Source organism: Ptiloglossa arizonensis, chromosome 7 (assembly GCF_051014685.1).
Source record: "Ptiloglossa arizonensis isolate GNS036 chromosome 7, iyPtiAriz1_principal, whole genome shotgun sequence".
NCBI lineage: Eukaryota > Metazoa > Arthropoda > Insecta > Hymenoptera > Colletidae > Ptiloglossa > Ptiloglossa arizonensis.
The window spans coordinates 20,803,513-20,822,648 of NC_135054.1; the positions used below are offsets into that span (position 1 = coordinate 20,803,513).

At 43.1% G+C, this 19,136-nt stretch overlaps 1 protein-coding gene across 2 annotated transcripts in view; it reads right to left on the reverse strand.

Moving 5' to 3' along the window:
* LOC143149126 (uncharacterized) overlaps positions 1 to 19,136 on the reverse strand; it is a 114,248-nt gene that overhangs the window by 81,699 nt on the left and 13,413 nt on the right. Inside the window, exon 1 of one of the 2 annotated variants that reach the window (XM_076316223.1) lies at positions 6,602 to 8,356. The exons of the other annotated variant lie outside the window; for it this stretch is intronic. Within the exon in view, the coding sequence (XP_076172338.1) occupies positions 6,602 to 6,730 (129 nt within the window). The 5' untranslated portion in view covers positions 6,731 to 8,356. Of the gene's footprint in view, positions 1 to 6,601; positions 8,357 to 19,136 lie in introns of those variants that run through there. 2 annotated transcript variants of the gene reach the window in all.

A 19,136-nucleotide genomic window follows, 5' to 3' on the forward strand; every position in this document is an offset into this window, starting at 1 on the left:
AGGAGAATGTTCTCGATAAGTGAATATTTTATCGATAATTCCGTACGCAGGAATACGTATATAAAAAAATAAACAGAAAATAACGATAGAAATCCGTTTTTCCCGGTGGTGCGTCGGTCTCCGTGGTTTAATTTCATCCCGAAGAGTGTTTTCATATATCCACGCGCGCGAGAGGTACTATATATAAATTTTTCCATTCGAGCGTTCCACCCTGTATATCCGGCTTCGGTGCGGCTGGAATCGGGAATAAGGTTTCCGTGGCCGTAGTTTCATTCGCGCGAAACTTCTAACGGGAGATTTCTTTTTCTGCCTCCTCCACGCTACTCGATCGGACGTTGTTTCGGCTTGGAGTGGAGGGGAGAGGAGGAGGAGCAGGAGGAGGAGGAGGAGGAGGAGGAGGAGGAGGAGGAGGAGCGTACTTAATTCTTTTCAATTTATTCCGACCGCTACGACCGCGAACGCCCGTTACCGTTGACTTCCATGATCACGAGTAACGTTCCTCTAACTTCCAAGTAACGTCGCTTACCCAGCCGCGTTCTGTTTTAGGGGGAAGTTTGACTCTACGTTGGCGGAATACCACGGTGGTACCGATGCTGTTCAAAGTGCTCACGGGGAATCGTGTTTTCCGCGTGCATTACGTGAATTCTCTATTTTATAATCCGTGTCCGTATTCTATACGCCACATTTTGTATTCCTCTCCCCTTTCCACGCATTCGTGGAACAGTGTTTTCTACGCGAACGTTCCGGTATTCCACGAGCTTCCCCCGTATTCTGCGCTGTGTATCTTGTAAACTCTGTACCTCGTCTACGTAGAACCTCCATTATCGGTATGTTCCGTTACCCGTAGGCGTGTACCGAAAGTATTCGATGTCTCGAATAATTTTCAAAATTCAAACGCACGAGGAAATCGTCGAAATTAACCTTCCATACGAGCGAATAACGAAAATAACAGGAAATTCCACGAGTGGATAATATTGCGTCTGTTTAAAAAAAAAGACGAACCAATTTCAGGACCAAGGTTTACCCAATTCTTCAGAAATAGAGAGTACTCAAAGTCTCAGCTTTCGAGACTCGATTCTTTTAGAAAAGGCTTCCTTGTAAGAAATTCTTTTTATTCTTTTATTCGTCTATTTCAATTTCGGAATAATATACAGAATAATATAATTACGGTTAATTTCGACGAGTCTTTGCTCAGATAGCTTGCATTAGAATTTCGACCGTTTCGATAGCACCTCCCCCTATCACTCGGGGCGGACCGCACCCTCTGCCCCTCTCCCTTGTTACGTTACTGATTATCCAATCGGTATATTCCCTTTCACTGTATTGTATTTTTTTTTTTTGTTCTTTTAGCAACGAAGTAAACACAGGGCGTAGAAAATCCGACAATATTATTTACCGAAACATTTCGCATTTAATTGAACCGATAACTATCGATTACAATGGTCGTGTACGCAATCGTGTCATCGAAGGGACGATAGATACAGATACAGAATGGCTCCCGTTTTGCGACTTCTATCCAACGAAAACGTGACGCGTGGTCTTCGATTTAAAAAAAGATCAAACCCAAACCGATTTTAAAAACGCGACTTTCCGCTATCAAAAATAGTTTATCCCACGTTACACCCGCGACGCAACGGATTTTTTATCTATCAAACTTGAAGCTGGTTGGAACTAGAACAGGTGAAAAAAGTTTATATACATATACATATATAGAGAGAGAGAGGGAGAAAGAGACGGAGAATATCTCTCGGTCGCCGTGAAATGATTTTTTTATTAATCGTCGGCGAAATAAAAACTAAAACGGTCGACGCGTTTTTGAAAAAATGCCGCGACACGTTCCCCGTGTTATCGATATTACATTTATCAGCGTGGTTGCATCGAAAGCTGTCTAGTATTTTTTGGCCGAATTCGCGACTGGTGAAAACTCGCTCGCTCTTTCTGCTACGATATTTCTCCCGGTTGGAAAAAAATAAAGAAACAATCGAAAGGGAAAGAAAACTACACGGCGCCGGCTGTCGCGCTTTTCGAGTTTGCAACAGACCACCGCAGTTATCGGAATCGCATTAATCCGCGAGCGGAGGCCACGCGGATCGCTAGATCCGTATCTTTTCGCGATAAATCCGCGACGAGAGAGGGAACAAATCATTTTCCCTCGGGAATCTTTGCATTTTCATTGGAACGGTCGCTCCCTCGACGCCCGGTCGTATTTTTTCGGGGAAAAAATTACAAAGTTCGAATCTTGTCAACCCGCCGCGAAACCAACCAAGCGGAAACACACCCGATATTTTTATTTATCGTTAAATTTGTTTAACGTCTTCGTTTCGTCTGAACGCGAACCAAATTTTTTTTGGGAGACGTAACCGAAGTTTGAAATCTTGTCGTCCCAATTCCCGAAACCAACGAAACGGAAACACAGATATTTTTATTTATTTTTGTATTTATTTAACGTCTTTATTTCACCGCAACGCGAACCGCGTTTTTTCGGGGGGAAATTTCAAACTTTGCAATCTTTGTCGTCCCGTCATGAAACCAACGAAACGAAACCACTGTCGATATATTTATTTATTCTTCTTATTTGTTCAACTTCTCTGTTTAACCGTAAGAATAAAATGAGCATAGAGTGTTCCAAAAATTAGTTCCAGAATTTGGAAAATGTAAATTGTTCCATCTGTCGAGAGTATAATTAAATTAACCGCGTCACCGCCCAATGAATCGCTGCTAGGAAAAATCTCGATGCTGAATTTCACAATGGATTCTCTAATAATTAATTTTAGAGCTATAGGGTGTACCAAAAATAAGTCTTACACTTTGATCGATTGTTTTTTTCATACCACGCGACACGGTCGTTTATTATTTTACAGTCGCGAGGTGGACACGCGAGAGATTATTCATTTATTTATTTACAGATTATAGGGCACGCGATACGATACAATTTCCGAAAAATGTATTTTCAGCTCGTTTGATACAAACAAATTTCTCTCTCTGGGGTTTCTTAAAGAACAAAGTCTACGTTGACAAAATTCTGTAGCAGTTTCCTATATTTAATTCCCATTATTTAGTGTCTTTAACGAATAATAAACACGTACAAATCAACAATTTTTTAATCTCCTATGAAAATCGTTTAAAAACGAAACGTAGGACTAACTTTCGAGCTCTACAAGGCCACGCTCTATAGAGAGCCTGATTGTGAAAAAGTTAATTCACAACTTAATCCTGAATTTCGTCCCCACCCTTTAAAGATAGCCAACGAAACGTTTCGTGGGAACCAGGCAAAAAGATTCCTCTCGAATTTTTTAAACGCGCCAATCCCGTTTGCTGAAACGGAGTTGATTGGAAAATGCGATGGAAATTATGCGGGAGGTTTTCATAATTGCTGGACACGGTCTAACGTTCCATAGTTAAATTTGAAATTTCGCGAGGTACACTGGAATCCCTATTCGTCCGTTTAAATGAAAACTCGTTAGCGAGACACATTGCGACAGTTATAAAAACACTATTCATTTTGTAGCGTTGACTCTGTGAAAGCAAACGGATTAAGGTGCGTTCATATTTGAGGAAAAGGAACGTAGAAACGTTCCGCGAGGAATGAACGAAATTATACGCCAACAAAAGATTAGAAATACCTGTATTAAACGCACTAAACGTTTTATTTCCCATGGTTATTCCATTGAACGGTCGATACAATTGTATTCTGATTTTGATTGAACCGGTAACGGTTATAAAAAATTGTTTATCTTTTATTCATCGTTGGAAACTTTTATCCGGATGAAAATTTCCACCACAATGGAAACATTTTCTTCCCTTCGCGTACCCCATTCGAATCGAATCAATTCTTCGTCGCGAACTTCACCCTTCCACTCGTTAAAAATACAAACAACCATTTCTTGGAAGCACTCCGAATAATTATCTCGCGGTAATCGAGGAAAAGCCTTGACCGTTCTTACTGTACGTGACACGAATTTAATGACGCAATTAAGAAATCCTCGGGACACTGGGCTACCCAGAGATCTCTAAAAGAAAAAACGCATTGTCCATTGTTCGAGCAATTTCTTTTTTTCCTTCGATTCTCGGACCTTCTTGACCCATCGTCTCGGAGGAGACAAAGAAATCCGACGCATGTTTTGCGCAAACGGTTTTCAATTTTTCGCTTCGAAGAACCTCCGTTTCATTTCTCAGCCTTTGATTGTTTTCACGGCGCGAAATAGAAAATAATGAATCATCGTAACGATAGAAACGATACCATTTAATTTGTATCGATTTGATACGGTAGCGTTAAAAAATTGTCGGTTTAAAAATTCAAACACCATTGTAACTCCATTGCTGCCGGGGAATAATAAAACCGTAAAAAACGTCGACCCTTCCGTAGACACTTTTTTGACTCTATTTTTGCGTTTCGATAAATCGTCATTGTCGCAAAAATACCCACGAATAAGCGTATTCCAATGAAATAATATTAAACATCGAAATGCCAGCTCGGAAATATCGATTGCGTATAATTTCCCGCGTCATCGGTACCGACGCTATCGCAATTCCATTTGTAATAATAATAATGGTGATAAAACGTCTTTGTTGCAACGTAAAAACAAAAAAACCAGTAATAACATATATGCGATAGATTGATGTAATAAACGATACAAAAAACCCAACATACAATATTAAAGAAGGAGAGAGGGAAACGATTTGATAAACTTGTCAAGTTTCAATCTTTAACTAAATATTCGTTGAGATAAAAATGCTAGTAGAGTAGAGCCTCTATTGGAACTAATAGAGTAACATATAAGAGTGACACTTTTCTGATATTAAACTTCGTTTATTTAAATGTAAAAGAGATTCAACGGTTTGTTTAAATATTCAAATTTCTTACAGTTTGGACAAAAGGTTCCTCGTTGTTCGGTGTAGACGTAGCTTTAGTTACACGAGTGTTGTTGCGTCGTCATTCGATTGGCAACAGTCGTTGAACCTCGAATGTCAAATAGAATCGCGACCTTGTTTCGACGAGAATTCGTCGAGACTGGTTCGCGAATCGCGAGGTACTTAAAATATTTTGATTCTGTTTGCGATAATACCGACAGCACCTCTGTTACCATGGTGCCTCGTATCATTTAGTAATGGCTCCAACGTACATCGATGTCAGCTGTCGATACCACGTACCTTACCTTTCAATTCGTCTCGATTCTCCCGTGGGGGTACTTCATTATCGAATTGCTCGAATATCGCAATGTTACGAACTCGTCCCACCCTAACCATCCGATACCAGGTTCTTACGAACTCGACGATTTTGAGTAAACGATTTTGAGCAGGTCAAAGGAATTATTTTGGAGTTCGTGGAACAGCTGGGTTTAATGTTTCCCGGGAATTGCTGCAATTTAACGAATACTGCTTCGAGCATGCTAGAACGCTTGTTCGATTTTGAGGATATCCGTGTTATCGAACGTTAGACTTCATTTACATAGAAGATACGCGTACATTCTATACACGGTACTGCACAACTTGTCTTTGGACATAGAGTACGTTCGTGTATTAAACAATCTACGTTAGATATTTATTTATTCGTCGCTTCTCTGCGGGCAACTATCCATTTGGTATCGGTCAAATAATAATTGGAAGTACAGCAAAGCATCTGTCCAGATATATTCCAAGTACGAAATAGAGCGTACATTTTTTAGTTTCGTACGGTATGAAATACACGAGTGTCCTATTTAGAACAAAACTCCGATACGAAGTACGCTAACGCAACGTCATCGATTGATCGCGAAATACCAATCGATTTAACCTTTCCTTTTAAGATCGTTAATGGCCGGATCGGATGCTCAGCCCTATTAGCTTTCGCACGTCACTTCAACGCTGGAAGAAATCCGATTTTCACCGACGATTCGTAAAAGTATGGAACCTGGCTATTCAATTAACCCGAATGATATGGATTTCTGTTTTGGGTCGGTGCAATCTTTCGAAATGTACAGAATATTTCATTTCGAGATTACCAGGTAACACATCTAATCTATACTTTGATAGAATTTGGCACCTTTGTTTCTTTTATCGGCAATTTCGTTATCGAAAATTCAAGCACCACCGTTTGCGTTCCTTTCCTTCGCTACAATTCCACGAACAAAGTTACAAAAGCTTCAACTTCCACAAATAGAAGAATCTCTGACGAAAGGGATAGAAGCCCAAAAATTTCAGTTAAATCGTTTCCATCGCATCCAATACAAACTCCTGCCAACTATTCGGTCCTTTGAACATCGCGAGCAGAATATCTTCTTCAAAATATCTAATAATTTATTCCTTCTCTTATTATTCCCCGAACAAAGGTCGCAAAAGCTTCAACCTCCGTTAAAAAAAAAATCCCTACTAATAAAAAACCGTGAAAAATTCCGCTGGAATCGCAAACCGTGAAATTTCCTCTCGGTTCATGGGAGTTCTTGCGCAAAATAGATCTCGGACAAATAAACTGCAAATATTGGATCTCCCCATCGAATTAGTCCCGTCGGTAAAAGCTACATCGGTCCCCCATCGTTCCGCGCGTATCTCCCCGTCTCTCCTTCTCGTGGTTACGTAATGGGGGATCAAACTGCACGAAAACTCCGAGAAAAAGATTACTTACCTTGTCCAGATCGATCTCGTCCTGGGAGTTCAGTTTCGGGCACATGAAGATCGAATATTCCGAGGTGTTGACGGTGTTGTCGGCCCGCGTGACACCGGCCAGTATCAGCACCACTAAGCACCACTTCATCGTCGTTTCGCGATAGATCTCGGGGTGTTCGCCAAAGTTCGGTGGTGTTCGTCGCGTAACACCGTCGACGATCAATCCGTGGTCACCGATGTCATCGATCGATGATCGCGCGCGCTCCGAGTCTCTTCTTCGACCTTGCGCGCACCGAGACTTTGACCCAATTTTTCCGCTCCTCGACGCGCTGGGTCCGCGTAACCCGGTTCAACGCCGCAGATTGAACGTATTCCCTCGCAGGGTGTATCGAGATCGTTCCGGGGGTCTTACGGGGGGTGTTCCGGGGGCACACGAGGTAGAATCACACGCGTCTCAACGCGGTTGGCGACGAACGACGCTAATAAGAGGCAGCGACATCGCAGCCCGCGTACTGATATTTTCCAAGCGAGTCACGCGACGGCTCCCCCACAGTTCCTTCGGTCTCTGTCGCGCTTCTGGAACGCTTTAATTGAACGCCTCGCTCGTTCCCCCCGCGCGCGCTCGTCCGTGATCGATGCTTCAGCGCATCTCTCTCTCTCTCTCTCTCTCGCTCGCTCGCTCGCTCTCGAGTTCCCTGGATCGCCCCCTTGGTACTCAACGGTCACCGATCGCGCGCAAAAATTCTCGAGCTTCTCTACCAACCCTCTCTACGCGCAAACATGGTCCAAGTGCGTTTCCACGCTCGAACGAGAGATCGAGTTGATCTCCGTCAAGACTCGAGCATATCTCGCGTGCTATCGTCGAAACAATGACGGAGGATGACCTGGATCTTCGCGAAGAAGGTTCTGGATCTCAGCGGAGATTTTTGGATCTTCGCGACGATTTCGAGAGCCTCGCGGATACTTCTCGATCCACCGCAGAGGCTTCCGGATGCTCGCGGAGATTTCGGAATCTCGACAGGGTTCCGGATCTCCCCGGAGGGTGTTCTAAATCTTCGCCGAGTAACTCCTGGATCTCCCCGGAGGATGTTGGAAAATGTTCGGCAGAAGTGGTTTCGAATCCGGCGTAAGATCGAGGGCCCGCAGTGACGTAAACACTGGTGAGATCACTGCCGGTTTTCGGGAAGTGTGTTTCCGGTGCACTGGTTCTCACTGGTTACGGCCGCGGGATCGCGCGATCGATGCACACTCCTCGGCGACGCTCTCGAGACGAGAGCCGAGCGACGATCTACGAGGTCCACGATCGAGTAGGCAGGGATGCGCGCGCGGCGCAGTCGTGGGGCACTCTGACGTACCCAGTCTGCTCGGTGGTCCTCGCTACGTCCGTTCGACGCTGCTGAAGAGGGGAGAGGAGGAGGGTAGAGGGGACTACGAGGTAAGAATGGACTGTACGCGCGACGAGGGATCGAGGATTAGCTCGAGGGATCGAGCAGGAGGGGGGCAGCGCTACTTTTCCCTCGGGAATCAATTTTCGAGGGGGGAGGGGAACGGGGCTGAACGGGCTGTCCGCGAGACTCTGGCCGAATTTTCGATCAGGCACCGACATCCACGGAATAACAACGACGAATGCTACTTTTCCCTTCGCGAACCTCGTTCCGGAAGGAGTGGGGACGATTCGACCATTTCCTCGAGATTTTGTCGGCTCAACTACAACGACGGATGAATTTCCTCCGCTCGGGTAAATATTTTCGAATTTGTTCAACACTTGCGGAATATTGGGGGAAATTGGTCACCGAGTATCGTACGCGTAACGAATTATAATCGGTTTCGTTGTGCGTAGGTCGCGAAAGTACGTTACACAAGTTTCTTTGAATTCTCGTCGATTTAATTCCAAGAAACTCGCGCGAATATTTTGTAATTCGTTGGACACCAGCGGAATATTCCAGAAAATTGGGTAGCTAATATCGTACGCGTAATAGCTTGTAATTGTAGTTTCTTTGTGTACAGGTAGTCGCGAAAGGGAAGGGTCTTCGTGTTTTTATTTATTTAATTATTCCCGTGTAACGTCGATGCGTTGAATTCGATTCGAGCATAAAGTAAGCATAAATATCCTACATATTATACATAATTCGTATAATTACACGTTCTTTGTGTATACAGGGAAATTTATCCTCTCTGTATTATTTCATAATTGTGGTATTGTTGTAATAATAAATTACCGTACCTTCGCGAGGACCTACAAACAGAATGAAACGTACGCTCGAAATGACCAACCCCGGAATGTGTTACCTTTATTCATTTAGCTAACGATCTCTGTATCAAAAATTCAATCGCTCGAATTATTATGAGCGGTATTGTACGACATATTAATATTTACTGCGAACCGAATTGCATTAAATCATCGTTATTAATATTTAACTACGTTTTCGCGGGCGTCGCGATCGAGAAATTATCCAGTCTACGGGTTAAAATGGAGTTTCGGGGTAACATTGAGTGAATTTTGAACTCGTTGAAATATTTAAGGTCTCTGAACTTAAATAACAATGCCATCGATTCTCGACTCGTTGCTTTCTACTAGAAAAACGCACCAGAATTTTTCATAACTCGATTCGCGCGGTACGTGTCGGCCGATTAACCCGATAGTAACAACATAACGAGCATTATTGAAACACGTACAGGATCGCGACGAAATCGTTGGCAAAAACGTATCGTGTAGAAACGTTTCACGATACGCTCCAATTTTCTCTGGTCGTCGGTCGACGCGCAATTCGTATGCACGCGCGCAGTTCCGAAGTGCAATTGCACCTTTTCCTAAATCGAACGAGTCGGTCTCGCATCGATCGGTAGCCGATCGTTTCTAGTCGAAGAACACTCGTTCCGTCGACGAATTTGATTCTCGAAAATTTCGGGACCCGTACATCGACTGCGTGAAATTCCGAACAAGAAAAACGTGAAAAGCGAGGATCGATAGAAAAATGGCGGGAGTCGCGGCGCGCGACAGAGGAGCGCGCGTCTTGCTTTCTTGCCCGGTTTTACGATAAGTAAAGTCGTAAGTTGCCTCGAAAGCTTTGCTTCGATCGTCTATAACCATCCCCTGCCCCTTGACACGATACGTACGTTCGTTTGTCTCGTGTGTTTCGAGGAAGAGCTCGGTTGGAAACCGAGGAAAAGTAGAAAAGAAGTACCGGCTCTTCCGGTACAGAATTGAGGATTACGGAAGAAATCGAGGAACGTAGGAAATATGGGAAAACGATTGTCGCGCCGAATGAGTTTTCAATTTCGGTTCAAGTGGATGTACGCTCGCGGACCGAACGGAAATTGTTTGACTTAGGCCGCGCCACTCGATGTATTCATTCGGTGTATTCGTTCCTTTTTGTAACCGTGAAACGAGTACCAGATTCTACGGTGAAACGGATATCGGGGAAAGGAAAAAACTAATTTCACCGTCTTTCACGATTTCACCCTCGAAACGGATTGTCTCGATACGCTTTAATACCGCGACTAATACCGAATAAAAATACGCGCGCAAAATTTTCGCAATTACTCTGAAATATAATTGCACACGAGAACTTGGTCGATTCGCTTTTAAACTCCACTTTAATTCGAACCGCCTCGACCCCTCGATCGGCCCTAATTAATAAAGTTTCGCCGCAGTTACAAAAATGTAGGGCGTGCTGGGATATTTTACTCGCGACCGTACAAACCTCGATGTTCGTTCGCGGTCGTTTATTAACCGTCGAACGAGGGACTTGGAGATGCTTTTGTGGATCGAGGGCCGCGGGTCAATCGTGACCCGGTGGAAAAATAACTTGGACGTCACCGAATTTATCAATTTCTATGCATCGAGTCGAGCCACGAGGCTTCCGATACTTTTTACACGTCCGTGATACTTAAGAGTCTCTCGCGCGGATTCATTGAAAACAATTATCGCGCTTGTAAACGACTTTGACGATCGAATTCATTGCTTAAGCGCGCAAAGAACTTTGCTGAAGATCGTACTGGAAAATTAATGTTGGTACTATTCTTGAGCGGAAAAAGATTGTATCGACGGCATCTAAGTGTTGTTACACTTTTTAATACTCTTCTCCAAAAAATCAACGCTAGAATAATTTTCTAAAATTGTTTCGTTTCAAAAAATGACCAACTACCGTCGCTCGAAAGTTTGGAACACTTTTCGAAGCTTTTTTATACGCGCGTATACGTTGAAAGTTCAACTCGGGTTAAAAGACCATTACTCGGGTATAGTATAATGTAAAATTTAAAGAACGGATGCTCGAAACATACTTCGAGACGATGCGGTAGAAAAAGAAAATTTTCCCTCGAAATAGAATTTTTAGCGAGGTAACTAAACCCTTTTAGCGAGGTGAATTATTTTACGTCGAGTCTTCGATTTCTTTCTGGCCGATCGCGATCGAATTTTCTTTCTTTCGTTGTCGAGGAGCACGAATACCGTTTTGAGGGGCTCGAAGCTAATTTCAATTCTGGTGCAGCACGCGATTCGACTTCGTGGCGTGTCCTCGAACCGTCGCGTCGGTGGAGTGTTCGTATCGTCGTCGAATTTGCGCGCAAGAAACGAGCAGATCGCTTAGAGAAACAGAACCGTAAGTGGGAAGAAGAGGCTCGTTCGTCGGGCTAAATGGAGAGGGAGACAAAGAAACCACAGCTTGTGCAACGCATCGGGCCAATGAAAACTTAATTCGTTCATTCAATCCAGGCTGCGGGTTGATAAAAGTCTCGCTGACGCACCGCGCAGACGTTTTATCGGGGACTGAAGTCCGTGGCGAGATACACGCGCGATGGAGAGAAAATAAACCGAGGAAATGATTAATCGTCTCGTATGGGAATCGAGAGAAGCCTTATTTAGCGAGCCACTCGCTCCGAGAGCGTTCTCGAACGTTTTAAAATCCCCCTCATTATTTTTAGGTTTACCATTTCGTCGCGCGAGGAGTTCTTTCACCTTTCGAGAGGCTTAACCTTCCGAATTATAACTTCCTTCCCCGTGTGAGAATTTTCAACGGTACCGTTGGATGAAATTGAAGAATTTTTACTGGTAACTATTTTTCATAGAACGTACGCGTTAAAAGTTACAGGGGGTTATCTCCGGTGTCGCAGTCGTCGCAAAATGGGCGCCCTCGTGTTGACCCGCCATTGTTCTCTAGTCGCGCGTGTCAATTTACTTTCGCATTTCCGTTGTAACTTTCGATGCGTACATATTTGAGAAAAGCGTAGCGAACGAGAGTTGCTCGGTTTAACGCTAGCTTTGCAAATACGAGCGTCCATGTAAAGTGTTGCAGGACGTTCTCTTGGAAATTAACGGAGACAACAGCTTCGTTTTCCTTTCCCTTCGTTTCACTCCACTAGATCTTTTTAAATAGTTTCTTTACCGCTTTCCGTTTAAAAAAATTTACTAACCCTCTTTGACCCTTTACAAGTCGTCCCAGCAAATTTCTCACGCACCGGAAAGGTCGACCTTCTACAACCATTTGATAAAAAAGGAATTTTAATCGATAGCTTTGTTATTGTCCGAGAAAACAGCTCGTAACACTTTATATAGGTCACTCTGCGTAAACACATTAGGAATTCTGCCTCGAATCGTCGTTTTCTTGATTGCTACGAAGAATTAGAAATCTTTCTCTTCGCGATACTGGAATAAATACGAGAGAAAAAGAAAAAAAATGTTCCAACGCGTAAAGTACTCGGTGTAATACAGCTGTAATTTTTCTCGTCGATTAACCGGTACCCCGAGGCGACCAAATGGCCACTTGGGTGTTAATTAAATTATATCGCGAGGGAGCGAACTCAAGAGGAACGAGGAACAAGAACCGAAAATGTCGAACGATTGAAAATTGAAGTCGATCGAGATGTTCGCGCGACCGGAATTTAATTTTCCAACGTCTTTTTTCTTCTTCCTCTTTGTCCATCCAGCCGCATAATTATTGCGGATGGAAATACGATAAATTCCGAGGAATTTGCGCGCAAACAACGCGACGAAATTTCTTGCGCGTTATCGAACCGGCGGCCCAAAGAAGAGAGCACCGTTCGAACGAGCGCGTCGCAATAACGAGGACCTTCTGTGTGTCGACTCGATTCCGAGGAATTATCGAATCCGTGAAACAATGAAAAAGGAACGAGCAAAAATGAAACGAGAACGACCAACGAAACGTTCGTTCGTTGTTCGTTTATCGTTGAAAAGCGAAACGAGTCTCGCGAGTCGTCGTTTAATATTACAAAAAAAAAAAGAAACGGTGGTTATTCTTAAAAAAATTTTCTTTCCACGTAAAAAAAAAACAGAAAAATAATCTGGTATCTCGAGGGTGCGCGATTTTCTTCGCCCCTCGAGAAGACAAGAGATGACGATTGCAAGATTTGTAGAGTACGGTGGAAACACCAATGTCGGTCGGCAGAATTTTCTGTCGTCGAAAATAAACGAATCTCGGGAGTCGTTGTTTGAGATTTGGAAGGAACGGTGGTGGTTTCCCTCGGAAAAATAAGATAATCTGGTGATTTTCGAGGGTGCACGATTCCCTTTCACCCCTCGATAAGACAAGAGCCGGCGATTACAGAGTTTGCAGAGTCCGGAAACACCGGTGTTAATCGGAAGAATTTTCTGTCGTCAAATATTTAAACGGTTCTTCCGCTCCGTCTTGGCTTTAATCCGTCGCGACGTCGGAGCGACTCGCGGAGACGCACGTCCTCTTTAACGGAATATCCATTTAAGCTCAATATTGATTATGATACCTACGTAAGTAGCTTTAAACGGGCGGTCGTCGAAGATGTAACTCTCTGGATACGAGGGCAACAAGGCGATACGGAGGGGAGAATACTCGGCGAAAAACTGGCGAAATGTAAACCATTTCGAAGAAATAAATAATGCAACGTGGAGGGACTGACTCCGTTCGCGGAGAATAATCCTATTTCCTTCATCGACCTTAACAGGAAATAAATACGGTGCATTAATGCGCGCGCCTGTAGCGCCGATGAAGGGAATACGATCTACAGGGTGAGTAGATAAGAAGTGTTATCGATTCGAGGGAAAGAACGTGTAAAATACGTTGTTTTCAAGGGGATACGTCGAAGGAACTTTTGCCTCTTATAATTCAAGATGTACAATGATGACTTTGAGTCGACTTTTTGACGAGTAAGAAACTGAAGGTCGCCTCGATGTCTTTAAAAATACAAATTAAAAAGGTACTCGTGTGGCCGATCTCCTTGGATAAAATATTTTTCATAGAAAAGGAGCAATATTCCCAGCTCCCCCGGTACAGTGAGAAAACAACGTAACACTATTACCAATAATTGTAACGAACGCAAGAACAGGTAGAAAAGTCGATCCCCGAAGCTACTCGAAGCAACGGGTACCGCTCCCTGAATCCCCCGACCGCGATATTTAAAAACTTCTCCAAGTTACTATAATACCCGCGCGAGCGTAACGCACGCGGAGAAAACAATCTCCCAGGGGCCGAATGGCTACTCGAGCCGCTACTCTCTTCGAAACGTTCTCTTCTTCCGCTATCAACCGACAACGAAATCGCTTCGGACGGCAGTTTCCGGACGACGTGCCCGACACCCTCGTCCCCGATGCGTTCGTGTCGTAAAAAAAAAAAAAGAAAAGATGCAGTCGCGAGATAAGAGCGCGAGACTCTCTAAATACGATAACAGTTGATTTCTCCCGTTAACCTGTATTTCTCGTCAGGTGGATTAATTACGAACGCGACGAGGATATAACCGACTGCTCCTGAACGCCATTACGGCAGTTTGGAACAAACGAACGGGTGGAAAACAAACGGAATAAAAAAAAAAATAAAAAAAAGGAATTAAAACGGAGGGGGTTGGCCGTAGAGGAGAGAAAAAAAACGAGCGGGCCTCGAAAGCGTTTCCAAGAGATTTACAGGACGTGGGGCGCGTTGCAATTCGCTCTTAAAGCTGGCCACCGGCCTGAAAAATGCCCCATGCACGCCCAAACCACCCCCATTCTGGTTCCCGTGTCCCGCTCGGCCGATAACGAACATTCTAATTGCGAGTTTAAATGCGCGACTGTGCCACCGTCGCCGCGAACGATTACGATCTGGATTATTTAGCGACGAAAGCGGCCACCCGACGCCGATATGAATTTATTTCCCTTAATTTATCGCGCTGGCCGTTCGTCGGTTATTTACAGGCGTGGTGCGAACCATAGGGGGTGGGGCACCCTGTCACACTCGATTCGTTGGAATTTCATAAAACGTGACCCGCAAAACCCGGAACCGTTGGGAGTAACTGATTAATTCTGTCTGGCTCGCTGGACGAATCGTTACGGGGTTGGTACCCCGGAAATACGCTTTTTCCTGTATCCGTCGACGATGTTTCCGTGACGCTCGACACGTTCGATCGTTATTACGCCCGGATGTGGGAGAGAGGGAACCAAAGAATCGACTTGGACGACAATCCGACAACTCGCCCCGAAAAATTCACGGAAAAAGACGCTTTCGAGATTTCCCAGTTATTTGGTGAAAAAATGAAACGCTTGGGTGCGCGGTGATCATTCTACCGGGAAAAATTGATCGAAACGGTGGAGCACAATTTTTTATAAGGGGAAGGGGGGGACTTCGTTTTTGAGGAAATTTTGAAATTTCTTTCTACGTGTATTTGTTACGCTAGACTATAGAAAGGTAGAAGAATTTCTTCCGCGTAGTTTTCTTTTAATTCTAGGGGGTGAAAATGTGTTTTTGAATTATTGGATTAATTTTGTGAATAACTTCTCGGTGATTCTGACTACGGTAGGACTCCAAACGGTCACCATAGGTTTCTAGTGATATGTGAATATTAAATATAGTTACTCAATGATTTTAAAGATATAAACATCCTTCCCTTGCGAGAGCAATTTTTTACTCGAGGTGAGGACCTTCTTTGGGAGTAATTAAATAGTTTCTTAAGCAATTGTACACTGCCACACTTTTTCTACAAAACACTATAAACATTGTTCTCTAAATTCTCGTCGTGTTAAAAATTGTTGTTTTCCTTGTAGCCCCGTTCGTTGGCGTCGACTGTTCAGTAAGCGACAAATAATACAACGAAGAAAAGTGCATCGTCCCATGGGACTCGCGCAACAAATTGCTATCCTGATCTGCGCAATTAGAAAGATACTAAGGATTTGCATAACGATAACTGTTACGGCGCAAGTTCTACGTTCCCTTTTCCCTTTTAATAGACCTTGGCGACCACCATTTTGTAATTATTTTTACCTCACAGTAAAGCCCAACGTCCACTGTGTAGCTTAGGTGTAAAGTGTCCGAGATAAGGAATCTAATTCGATTATTAATATACATAAAAGAATCGATAGGAGCGCGTTCGAGCAGACCGCGATGAATATTCATAGCGATCGAATATTCGATGAAAACTTCATCGAAGAGGAATCGTTTTCACGATTTGATTTTAATAAAAGAAAAAAAGAGATCATTGCTTGAAGTTACTAATCCCTAACGAATCGATTTATTTCCGGTTGCGGAGCAAGAAAATTTGAGAAACGATCAACGTTTATCAAACACTGAAATTATTATCAGACACATGTATTTCCAATTATATCATATTTTCGGTTACGATGAAAACTTTCTTCGCCAAATAATCGACGTTTACATCTTTATCAGAATTGACAATTGGGATACGAAGCGATCTATGAACCTCTTGCTCGATTTTCGCGTGCAAAAATTCAAACAGCAATGATAATTTCTCGAGCGAGTCGCGCACGAATATAGCGGTTTCGTTTTAAACATTTACACCCCGTGCAACATCGCCGGAGGTTTTTTACCCTTTGAAACTACAGGCTCTCCAGCTTCCTCGAGCCTCGAATCCCAAATTGAAAGGAGGAAAACAATTTTCCCGTAATTAGTGACAGAGCAGAAGCGTATTTTGCGAGACGTGTCGTTATCGCGACGATTTTCTGGACGTTCTAACGCGAATTTCGTTGGAAAAGACTCCCAGGGGGCACGTAGAGAGGTGGGGAACACGCGAAAGAACAATAATTATTCTCCTCGAAAATAGCGGGGCAAGGAAACGTCGCGAAACGTGCCGTGCTTCTAGACACGCAAGTAATACGAGTCAGTAACAAGTCAGCCGTTCCTGCCTGGAAACGAAAAAGGAATAAGAACGGGTATGTTCTGTTTGTTTAAATTAAATTCGAAAAAATCCGCTGTCCCTCGTTTACCAAAGCTCCGCTCTTTGATGGTATTTTTTATTTTTTTCCAATTCGCCGGCGAAATATCTGGAAAATCGGTTCAGACCAGGGATTTTGTCAATTCCCTGGAAAACGGTTCTACGAACACGAAGTCAGCAGCGTTTTAATCCACGACATTGATCATTTCTCTTTTTTTTTCTTTAAATTTCATTATACGAAGGATTACGGATTTTAACGATCCCGAGGAGGGCGAGTCGAGGATCTGAAAGGTTCTTCCATTTTTATTTTATTAAGCCGTAAAACGAAAGCTGTTCGAAGCATATTTAAAATTAATACGGGTGAAGTTCGAACAAAATATGATCGACTCGTGCACACTAAAATGACGAGACAGGAGAACGTAAAAAACGAGAACAAGGGGGTTGAGTAGATACGGCTCGTCCGTGGTCAGACGCGCGACTAAGTGGAATTACGTCGTAACTTTCGCGACGAGGGGGATTACGAAAAAATTGCTCCGTGTAATCGTCGCTCGGATTAATTGTAAAGTTCTGTTGCTAATTTATCGACGACGATGTTCTCGAATGAATAAAATTTATCCTTTCGACGATCGACAGATTTATTATCCGAGTTTTTATCTTCGGAACGATGCGATCGTCGTTAAACCAAAGGCACATTACCCGTTGTAAATTACCACGTAATTAATATCCGACGTTAAGTAATTAGCCAACTAATTATTTAATTAATTGAATTTAATAATATCGACGTATTATCGCCAGGACGAAGGGGGCGATGGGGTCCGTAACAAACGATCCGCGTTAGAGCGTGTCAAATTTATACCGTGGCGGAAGCATAATTTATACTTTCTAAAGGACCATTAAAATCCGCAGCGAAACGACGAATGTACACGTAATAAAACGCTCTCTCGCCACGGTGTAAAATTCAAGGGGTGTTGGTTCTCTCACTCGACGATGATTTAAATTGTTTACTGGCGCGCAAACGAATCGCCCATGAAACAACCTGTAAAACCTTCGACAAAGGGGACGATGCTTGATAATTTTTACAAACTGTCTACGAGGCTGCTATTGGCTACAGAGTGTGCGCGACTTCTAGTTTATACAACGGAGTAGAGACAATTTTTAAACGACAAAGAATTCGTAAATATTCGAATCTTTACCGAAATTACCTCTTCGAGAGATCAAAAGTTTTTTTCCACTCGATTAATACATATCCGACATTGTGAAACCGTGTTCAAAATAAATAAAATAAAAGAGTGTAAAGCACCATCGAGATTAAAATGGATGTAAAAGTATATTTTTAACGACATTTTCTAATTCAATAAATGGATCGGACGAGGTGAAAATGTTGCTATCTGAAGGATTCGCAAATGTTTGTTTCTCCAGTGAAATTACTTCCTCGCGAAACGCGAAGTTTTTTCTACGTGTACCTACTTAACAATGTGAAACTGTATTTAAAAATCGTAGCACGAGAGGAATGCAAAGCATCTTTTCAAGGTTGAAAGGCACGAGAAAACAAATTGTTAACGAGAATCCGTAGTTTAACCGACAGGTTGGATTCGGGGGGTATTTTGCTATCCGGAGGATTCGTAAATATTTGTTTCTTTGCCGAAATTACTTCCACGAGAGACTTGGAGTTTTTTCTGCTCGGGTCGTGCACACCGAACAAAGTGAAACCGTATTTAAAAATCGCAGCGCGAAACACCACCAGTTCTCGAAGGTAGAAAAAGAAGCAAATTGTTAACGAGAATATCTAGACGATGAATTGGAGTCGAAGAAATGTTACTATCCGGAGGATTGGTAAATATTTATCTCATTACCGAAATTACTTCCTGGAGTGCTTTTACTACGTTCAAAGTACTTCCGTTTCTCACGAAAGATGTCAAACCCTTTCAATCCCCTCTTTTTACCCCAAACTAACGATGTTTTCGTTTCATTATTTTCAATATTTGCGTAATAGTAATAGCTCTTTCGATTGCTCGAACAAAGTTGGAGGGATTCGCAACGTTGTGCCGTTTCTCGTCCATAATCGAATGGATAGGGACGGTGAATGTTATTTCGATGATCATCGATAGAAGAGCTTTATCAGCGCGTCAAATTTTAGGACCGAACCAGTGGATCCAGGGATCAATCGTGCAGCGAAAATCGGATGGAAGGTTTACTTTGCCGTTGCATTTGTTCATACGGGCGGCGTTTTACGCATGGAAAATGAAAATTCCATCGAGCGAATACCGGCCAGCGAATTTATTACGTCTCTCGACGCGCTGGAATTAATGTTAAAATCGTCTTTCAAATTTCCACAGAATATATTGAATCGTACACGCGTTAAACAGGCAGCGAATGGAAAAATTTATCAATTCGTGAAAATACCGAGGGGTATAAATTGAAAAATA